Raw genomic sequence first — 11,199 nt, 5'->3', positions numbered from 1 at the left:
AGTCTTGACTTGTTGCTTCTTGATTTCTCATCTTGAATCTTTGATTGAATTCTTGATGCTTGATCTTGAAGTCTTGAATCAATCACTTAGGCTTTTGGCATCATCAAAATTGCTTGGTTCATCATCATGAAACTTGCTTCTACAACATGCTCTTATGTTATGGTCAACTTTTCAACATCCTCTACAAACTACAATGGGAGGTTGTCTTACCATCCTCGGTAAGGTATAGTTGTTCCTTAGCTCATCATTTGCCTTGTTCCTAAATTTTTTTGGTCTACCAGGTGCTCTCCTCATTTCAGGTGGGTTTAGTGATTCATTTTCATTTGCAGGCCACAACAATGGACCATCACAAGGTTTTATATAATATGCATAAGTATCCAGGTATGTGGTTTTCTTGCATTGAAATAACATTTAGTTAATAACATGTTTGTTTAAAAACAATATCAAATATTACTAGAAGAATATGTGTAGCAACATGCAACATAATCTTCAAGAATGTAGTTGTCGTGCCATAAACAGGCAACTCCATGGCAGCAAGGGATACCATTGAGATCTTGTCTTATATAGCTACAAGTTATTTCCTTAACGTTCACAACAACTTAGTGATAGTAATTACAGACCTCAAATAATGAATATTGGTCATCACTAGACCAATTAGGAGTCCATCCCTTAACATCTTTTTTGTTTTTCTCCAATATAAGTTGAATCTTAGGACAAATAGTGCTCTTGTATCTCATCATTTCTTCTCTTAACTTCACAATCCTCTTTGTCGAGTAGAACTTTATCCTTTCTAGTAAGTCGATTACTGGTTTGTCCCTATACTTTAAGATACACTTGTTGTTGTTAACTTGCAAATCACATTGTGTGCTATTCTTAGATGCTAACTTAGTCTAGGCAATTTCTTCAAGATCATGCAATTCCTTCCAAGTACCTTCATTAACCTCCTTAATCTTCTGCATGATTCTCTAGAAATAAGGAACAGTTGTGGCTCTTGCAACTTGCAACATTAAATCTTTTAAGTGACCACCCAGGTGCATTTTCCTGAAATTGTTATATAAATGCCTTAAGCATACCCGATGCTCTACATTTCCCCCCAAGTCCTTGATTACATTGACCAAACCTTGTATATAATCAAAACAACAGTTAATTATATGTAATTAATGAAATAACTCAAAAAACAATTAAGTAACACAGTTAAGTTTCTTTAAGGTAAACAAACCTTTTGTTGATCAGATATGAAAACCCATTTCTTTGAATCAATCCTATTGAAGTCAACCAACAAGTACCCATGTTTTACACTATAAAATATCCTGATTGAGGACCAAAAGCAATTTAAAAACACAAACCTTGGGTTACATCCTCCAACTTTTCCTACGACCCAAATATTCCCCGAATATTGTCAAGAATCTTACATAGAACAGTAAATATGATCCTCATGTTTGCTCCCCTTCAACCCTGTGTGAGATGCATATCCCCAATGATCCTCATTGCTAGCCATTGTGTGTGAAACACAACAATTTCATGTGTCGTGTTTGCGAAGAACAACAACAACAAAAATCGTGTTTAGGGTTCAATAGAGAATCAGAGAATAGTGATTTTAAGGTTCAACAGAGAACAATGATTTTAGTTTTTTTCCTCATTTTTTAAATTGCCTAATTAAAACATTAACATTACTTAATACGCAACTAACAAGTAACTATGACACAATATCATCACGTCAACGTTAGAAACAACAGTCAACGCATCAAATTTAAGTCTTATTTGAATTTAGATTTAAAAAATTAAGAAGTTGTTATAAATAATATATTTACCTTAATGTTCACCTTAATTTAAATTAACTCAAATTAATTTAGTTATTTCAAATTAGAATTAATGAATTTTTTTAACTTTTTATAATATATATATATATATATATATATATATATATATCATAATTACAAAAAAATATATATCTCATAATTATCTTAGTTATTCCATAGTAACTTTGGATATTGTTACTTTCTTTTTTTTTTTAAAAAAAATCTTATGATTTCCCTAATTAATTCAAGAATTGTCTCACATGCATTTTGGTAGAAAAAAGTAAAAAAATCAATCAATTATCAGTTATTAATTATAATAATAATAATAATAATTATTATTATTATTATTATTGTTATTATTATTATTATTATTATTATTATTATTATTATTATTATCATAAAAAGGTTTTGCCATGTAAACTAAAATTACGTGATAGCACCATATCAATTTTTTTCTATTGAAATGTCACTAAATCTTTATATTGTAGTTTCTAATTCATAAAATATATAAATATAGTAACTAAGATGATTATTTAATTATTAAATATTTAATGATGACAATTAATCATGATTTGAACCTTCTATTATATAATTATGTATTTTGATTCAAATTAATGAATAAAGCCAAAATTTAAAATAAATAAATTTAAATTTAAACTTAGAAATCTTGCAAAATTTATTTAGACAATTGCATCTTAGAAATTTTTTATACTTGAAATACAAATATATATTTTAGAAGGAAACATGTTTGTCTTATTAAATCATTCAAACATATATCAGTCATACAATTCTTTTTCTGTTTTTTTTTTTTTTTTAGTCTGATTCAAACCGTAGCATAAGCTTACAACTACTTATTATGCTAGCAAACTCGTTCGAGTCCGTCCTCCAGTTTCTGATACACGAGACTACTCTTTGACAATCCACTTCAAACACCACCTTCTTGAACTATAGCTCCTTCGTCCACTTTATCGCCGTACGTAAAAACAGCTAAAGCTTCCCCCTCATGAACCTCAGGTTGCTCTTGCACGCTATTATTCTCCCTCTTAAACACGTGTACGTTGAGCATTTCTCCATTGTCCAAGCATATACTATATGAACTATGAAATCAGTTCTATATGTGGAGATAATAAAATGACATGACTTTTAATATATTTTACAGTGAATGAATAAATCATTCATATTAATTATGTAGAAGCTAGAAAGGATAAAATGATACATTTTCTTCTTCTTCCTTTCTCTTTTAATTTAAACAACTAAAAGAATTATCATTTTTTTTATTTTCATTTTCTTTTTTATCCAAACATGACATAAAATGGTTTAGTTAGAAAATTATTAGCAAAACACAAACAGCGGGGCTGAAGTGAATTAGTTAAGGGCTCTTTTTAGTCCAAGGACCGGCGCTGATGCATGGAATATGAAAATATATATATATAAAACGAATTATGATAAAACAACAACAACCATGTTGTACACCATTGCAGTCAAAAAGAAAATCAGCAATCACATAAATAATCACACCTTCAACTTAAAACTTTAAAGTTTTATATATTTTTTTCTCACTTGATGTTCAATTTTTTCAATATACTCATTATTGTCTTTTGGTTTGGGAACACACGGCTATTAACTAATTAAATATAGATAGTAATATTTGGTCAGTCCACCGGGTCAGAAATCATAATCATTGAAATATTCAATTCAGCTCTCAAGTCTCAGCTACTTTTTTGTTTTTGGTTAGATTGACGCACATTAATATATTTTCAAATCTATGTCCTCCTGCGAATTTTAGGAAACCATATGCACGGTCAAACATTAATTATATTGTTCCTGAACGCTTCGAAGACCACTCAGTTTCTGGTCAACTGAAACCAAGTTTCAACTATTTTCCTCTATGGCACTACTAAAATTCTTTCAACTTTTGTCTCACTTCATCCTCAGCCCCATCGCCCCATGTTTATATAATTTTGACGAACAAATTCATATATTTCGTTATAATTACTACCTCCAATTTTTGAACTATTAATTAATTCCTTTGTTTAGAAGCAGATAGACAGAAGAGTTAGACTCTATATTGGAAGAGACAGTAAATAATTTCCTGTTTATGGCTCATGCAAACTCACTAAATTTAATTTCGTTTATGCCCACAGATATTAATTTGGAAATAACTAGGAAAACAGCTAGCTATTAAAATGAGGGAGCGATTATACAAAATCTACAAAGTGCATTAAAGCTTGGAAATCAACTGAAATATTGGCAGTACGCCCTAGGCTACCAATAAAATCCTCTACTGGGTTTTCATCCATGGCTGCAACGGTGCTACTCTTCTCCATTTTTGGAGAATTGGCAGCAACAGCAGCTGCAGATACGGGGTTCCCAGTTAGCTGCTGCACGAGACTCATAAATTCTTCAGGCCTGACGTGAATGACCTTGGGAGATTTCAAATGCACTATAACTGGTGAATGATGTGAGAGGTGCTGCTTCTGCTTACTGATCTTTGTGGAGTTTCTGTTAATAATTAGAGAAGCAGGCTTTGGACCCTGCAACTGCTTGTGTCTGCTTGCTGCTTGGGAATTCATCTTCCTGTATGTGTGTGTGTGTGTTTGAGAATTCACAAAAGCTAAGAAGATGTTGAACTAATTGCTTATATAATTATAAGTTTGATAAGGCTTGAGCTTTAGAATTTGAGAAATAGTGGTGTAGGCTTATGGGTGGTACGGGGAAGCATATATATAGTATGATTGTATGAGTCAGAAATGGTGCGTGTTGGTTGAAAGTAGACAAGCGTCAAAACTCAAACGCCATGGTCTAGTCTGAATTGGTCGACTTTGCAATCTGCATTGATAATATTACATATTACTTGATTTTATTTTTCGTGCTTTTGGACTTTAGATACCAACATGGGGGAAATTTGCTATATTTTGTACAATATTTGCCGGCTGTCATGTCTGACTTGCTACGAATAGTGCTAAAAGTCGAGGTTTGGACCAGAATTTGCTGATAAATAAAAAAGATCATCACGGTCAAAGTCTTCCTATAATATATAAGGAGACATTTTTTGTTTCCTTTTATTGGCCGGCTGTAATATAATACTTTCTTTTCATTTTTAATTGTCGGATTTGAAAAAAAAAACTTTATTTATTTATCGTTTGTAAAGTTTAAAATTAACATTAATTATTATTTTATTTTGTCTCTTAATCTTTAATTAACTTATACGTGTATTTATTATGGAATGAAAAAATAAAATAAAATAATCACACAATTATTTTAATAGAATAAAGAAAATTTATTGTATACGTAATAATAGAAAAATTAGTATTCCGTACTAAGATTAATTAATGTGGTTGTTAATTCAGATGCTAAGAAATGACCGCTCAAAAAGCGCTGCTTCCTATTGAATGTCAACGTTTATATTAAGTCAATATATTTTTTCAAAATAAGAAGTAATAAATAGCTTGGGTATTGACTTTACCCATGAATTCCCTAATGCTCCCTTTGATAGAGATAAAATTGGAAATAGAGATTATGAAAATAGTATAAAAAAATGAATTAAAACAGAATGTAAAAAATGCAAATTCTAAATAATTATTCGTAAAAATTTATCTTGCCATCCATCCTATTTCCTTCCTACCAACCAAAAGCTAAAAGTTTGTGCATCGATCTCTCCCCCATCCATATCTATTGCATATAACTTGGTGTGTTGACTTAAAAAAAAAGTGACGAATTCAATTATTAACATTTTATTTAAACAACTCATGCCTAATAAAATCACAACCCAAAAAGCTCATTAGAGTAAATTCCGACTTGCATGGATTTGAATTAATAGCAAAATCTTAATCTGTTTAATTAATATATGTTTTAGACTTACGCAGATTGTTTTGCATAAGTTAAACACATAAGCAGCTTTGGTCTACTTATTTGCTATTACAGACCAACTTCTATATACCCGTATAAATTAAAAATATATTGTTAAAAAAACAACTATTTTTAAACTAAGAAAAATAAATAAATATTGTAGTTTGTCGAGCAATCTGTACGTTGATCCACTTATTCATTATTTGTTTTTAAAGAAAAGCAAGCATTTTGAAAACTCGTTTAAATACATATTTATACAAATTGATCTCACCTCAACTGATAATGCTTATTTAAAGACTAAATTGATGTTTTGGTTTTAACAAAAAGTCCACCGTATTGGCAGCTGTATATAGCTAGCTAGCCACATTTTCATAGTGTCAGTTTCATCTTTGCAAACTACGGACCATATGTAACTACACATATGCATAGCCTTTTCAAATCAACTAGCGTGTCTGTTTGCAAGAGAATTTGGAACAGGCTGCGTGAATGATGAGGTCTACTATATATGCCTTTCGCTTGATGCGTTCACCTCCGGTCTCTTGCAGTTGCATATCGCACATCATAGCTTGTGGACGTGTATATTGTTTTTTAGTGTTATGATAAGTCAATAATATTTATTAATGAGACTGCGAGAACTCACCTACATTGATAGTCAGTTTAGCTTGTCAAGAATATCATTGATTTCATTTGGGGGGTAATTTGGAGTGATTTCATATTTTGAAGTTTGAGTTTCTTAATTTCCTTTTCTTTTATTTCTAATAGTACCATTTTGATAGATGTAACTTTTATCATATTTTGTTGTGAGTTTTAATATTTGTGCTTAGGAAGTAGGAGTTATAAGGTTGCATTGATTTGATGGTTGATAATGGGGCTAGAGGATTGAAGGGAGGAGAAGGAAGAGGTCTTTGGTTTCAATCTTCTCCATTATTCTGTCAATTTTTGTGTGTGTATCTTTATCTTTATCAAATATCTTCTCAATATATCTTGCAACCTAAGGATTGATTTCATAAGGTATCTTTATTTTGTAAATCCTCTCAAAAGGGAGGGTGGAGATGCTTTTGTAAATCTTTGTTTGGTTCAAATGTTTGTTTGTAATTGTTACTCAAACATACAATAATTTGTTAAGGAGCAACAAAGTGGGCCTATAATCTATTAGTGAGGCCTATGATGTGAGGGGGATATGTGATTTTAGTAAGTATTAACTGGACAATCCATAGGTTAGTCCGACCCAACACAAAATTTCAAAGAATTGGATCATAAAAAAGGTAAAAAAAAAAATCATGATACTTGAAAAGACTATTTTTTCAAGCTCAACATAGTCCAAATATTGATGGGTCAGGTTAGACAATGAATTGTGACCCATTTTGATGACTATAAATTCACCATTAAAATGACACAAAAGAGTCACTCACTTGATCACATATGCGCCTCAAACTAGGGATGATAATGCGAAACAACCCACTAGCCCATCATAAATTTGGTGAAGTGAGGTGGAGACTTTAGTCCATTAATGTACTTTGGCTTGCTCCACCAAGTTGACCAACTCGACAAGATAGGACTGGTTAGCTTGTTGTGCTGCTTTTATTTGTTATATATATATATAGGAGTCTTGCTTCTACTTTAAAAAACAACAAATCACCAATGATACTATAGCATATATATGTAGAAACTATATTGTATCCTACAATTCATTCATGTTCCTAGTATAATGAAAGCATGCATACTTAATAATGCTTTAACTTAGATAAACCCACAAATGACTTCACCACCTAGCACAAACACATATAGCCAAATATGAAGACCAGAGGGAGTGGGTTATACCATTTCCTCCTACAAAAGGATTGCAATAATTAGTTTTATATAGGTGGAATCATTGTTTGTTCTTGCCTAGGAAGTGCACGGGTTGAAATAATGATATGTAATCAACTAGCACTCATCACTCTTAATGATATTATTACTTTTGCTGATAAAAAAATAAGTAAGTATTTGTTGAGAAATATTAATATCATACACATGTTTCAGGATTTTTTTAATTTAATTTTTTATAAATATAATGGACCAATCCGCTGACTAAGCCACAAGCGGGATGGATCAAGGTATTTAGCTCATCCCAACCCATTTTTACCGGCCGAAAGCGGGATGGCCCGACCCGCATTACCATCCCTACCTCAAACCCATTTATTTTCAAAGTTAAAAGAAACATCCACTAACGCACTCTCGTTATCATCTTAGCAACGTGTAACTCAACTCCTTATTACACTGCTATGTCGTTAATATGTTCATAATCAATCACATCATAAAGCATAAATTTAAAAATATATGCACATCATCAATATTTTATATATATAATTTATGTTATATTTATTATATGTTTATAGGATGCGAAAAGCGGTTTGACCCAAATTTCTTACAGGCTGTATTTTCATTGGCGGGTCAAATTAGTCTCTTATTTATTTTTTGTCTAAGTTTATAGCATTTTAAAACAAAAGATAATAATACAGTGACAACTTGGCTCGATAATTTTTGGATCCACACTTCACGCCCTTGACTTGCCTGAGTTCTGTTCGAACCTCAAAGTTTAGAGTATAAACCAGGCTAATCCAATTTTGCCTGCTCAGATCATTTACAGAGAAAAACAACTGAAAAAGTGAAATAAATAATAAAATAAAATAAAGCTCACATTTATACACTTTAATAATTTAATTGATTCAAATTTTGTATCTTAATTAATTTTAATTTCACATTACGGAACATGTCCTTAATATATTTCTGTACATCACATTATGGTGTTTATAAGGGTGGCTGAAAGGAGGAAATGTCTGAAAGGGCAAAAGTGGGGAAAAACAGAGAGAGAAATTGATGGATGATGCGTGGAATAAAATGGAGGATTTTGGGTCATAGAAAAGCCGCGTGTCATGGCAGTGCGGTGTGAATTGTGGGCAACACACTTGGCGAGAGATGACGGCTCAACTCCGCATTTTTGTTTTGACGTATTAAGTATTAAAGATAATAATAATTTGCTATTTTGAATAATTAAACGATAAGTGAGTGGACCTAATTCATACACACTGTGTCAGTAACCATCACGTCCTTGTCACGTGAGATTCCCTTCCACTAAGGGCACCGCCCACATCCCTTGAAAGTTTTTATGAACAGTGGTTAGTTACTGTAGTGAGTGACTAGTGATATAAAGGGAGAGGAACCTTGGATCCTTATGTATTCTATTTCTTTGAATTCCATCCTTATCATGACTTGTATAATTGACAAATGTTGACCCAACTATTTAAATTGAGATAGATGTAAAAAAATGAGACAGAGACACGGTATATGATGCTTTTTTTTTTTTATTCGTTGGACTTTATTGCATATATACATATATTTATGAAGTTACATTGAGTTCAATAATTTATAGTGATGTTTAAATTATAAAAAAAATGGTTACCCTATCTCCATAATGAATAATTGAAGTTCGAGAGTTGAAGGGTTTGCTAATCAAATTTCCCGCATCACATCAAAATAATTGAACTGGAGCATTATTTGATTGAACTGAACGTTCATTTATGAAGCGCATAGTTCATTATGTATTTGAACTCTATTTAATCTTTGCATTCCCAAAAATTTAATATTGCTGGGAAGATAAAGGCATGCTACATGTCACGTGCAAATGCAAACTATTTGGAATAAAAAATATTTTTTATCAGTATTTGGAATAAAATATATTAATATAATACTGGATATAATATAATGGGATCATTAATCGAAGGATTAAATATATTTTTATTTTTAATAAATATTTAACTTCGTAATTATTTTTTAGTAAATTTTTAGTTTGTGTTGTATTAAAAGAAAAAAATTATTTTAGCTTAAAACTAAAACAAAATATTAAAGAAAAATATTATTTGATTATAATTCAATACAGACTAAAAATTTATTAGAAAAATAATAAAAAATCGAATAATTATTAGAAATGAAAAATATATTTAAGTGTAAATGCACTTCTGCACATTTGGACTAGAGTAATACGTGGCGAGATGTTGTAAAAGGAAGGCGACCAACCATGGACACGAAAAAGATATATAGACAGCTGCTTATCGATAGGAAGCACCAAATAAGTCCTTTTGGGCCACATCTTTCTCTGCACAGCTATTCACTGCATGAGAATGACCTGTGTTTTTTCAACGTAGAAACCGTGTACTCTCACCAAATTCCTAGCCATAGATAACGAAAGCTTAGCCATTGCGAATTATATGCAGTCGAACATATATTATTATGATCTTTATCTTTATTCTTTAGTATAAACAGAAAAGATCGACTTTGATCAGTATATGTCCTATGGCAATCTATTAAACAATTTAATTAATTAATTATTCGACAGAATACATATCTGCAAGTTTCAATATATATTTTATTCAACCCAAAACTTATCTATATCAGGAATATGAGTAATTATGTTTCAACACCATAAATATTTAAAGAAAAAAGTAAATTAGTTCGATATAGCTATAACTAAATCATAGCAGATTATCAATCAAGTTACATGTAGTAGTGTATCCTATTGAAATGAAACTATCTTTGAGAGTCTTATGAGCTAAGCACGTTAGAATTTGGAATTAGGGTATCAGGTGGCCCATGCATTCCACCACTGCTTGTAATAGTTTAAATTGACATGTCAAGAAATTTGGACAAATTATATACCTAGCTACTGTGTATGTAAGCTAGTTTCAAAGAAATTTTCGAGACACCAAGCTAGCACAATAATATTCACAAGTTAATTGAACTTAATTAAATGATGAGGGAAATAAAGGACGGACAGAACGACCAGGACCATATATATAGTTGACAGCTTTTCATTAATCATTTTTCCATAATAGCAGTACCATTCTTAATAATCAAATCAAGGGTTATATAATTTTTTTGGGTAGCTAGAAGGGTTATTATAAATTTACATATATTTACGTTCTTTTCCATCTTGTTTCTGCTCATATTTTATTATTATTAATTTTTTCTATTTCTTTTCCTTCACATCACTTAATTACCATATTAATTATATGTTGGATGTATCTCACAATTTTATTCTTGTAAAAATTATCTTTTATTACTTGAAAACAAAAAATATTTATAAATGATCATTCACTTTGAGTAAGTATGAGACTTTATGGTTATGGAAACATCATTTTTCCTTTTTTTTTTCATCTCTCTTTTCCTTCTACCCAATCAACTCTAAAATGGGTACACGATGATTATTTTCCTTAGAATAAACCAAATCTCACATATAGTTAACGTACAAAAAACAATGGATATATATGCTGCCATATTGAGGGGGTAAAAAAAGTACACCTTTTTCGTAAGCAAAATTCCAAAACTCTGGCTTCCCTTTTGTGCAGGTAATCTAGATGGGATGCATGCAAGAAGCTAAGGACCTTTTAAGCTTGTACACATGCAGAGACCCCTCCAAACCCAACACAACTCCGTTATTCAAACTACAAAGCATTTGTCCATATTAGGTGTACTTGATTAGCACACACATCAGTGATGATAAGGCATCCTCATA

At 31.1% G+C, this 11,199-nt stretch overlaps 1 protein-coding gene across 1 annotated transcript; it reads right to left on the bottom strand.

The window, feature by feature from the left end:
* Positions 1–3,997: 3,997 nt before the first annotated feature.
* On the bottom strand, positions 3,998–4,372 carry LOC114398877 (VQ motif-containing protein 8, chloroplastic-like). The gene has a single exon (XM_028360986.1). The coding sequence runs from the start codon at positions 4,370–4,372 to the stop codon at positions 3,998–4,000; it is 375 nt and encodes a 124-aa protein (XP_028216787.1).
* Positions 4,373–11,199: the final 6,827 nt, after the last annotated feature.

This window comes from Glycine soja, chromosome 19, assembly GCF_004193775.1.
Source record: "Glycine soja cultivar W05 chromosome 19, ASM419377v2, whole genome shotgun sequence".
NCBI lineage: Eukaryota > Viridiplantae > Streptophyta > Magnoliopsida > Fabales > Fabaceae > Glycine > Glycine soja.
This window is presented reverse-complemented; position numbering and strand designations above follow the sequence as displayed.

Coding starts and splice junctions, on each gene's coding strand:
- LOC114398877 (XM_028360986.1), bottom strand. CDS start 4,372: ATGAATTCCCAAGCAGCAAGCAGACACAAGCAGTTGCAGGGTCCAAAG.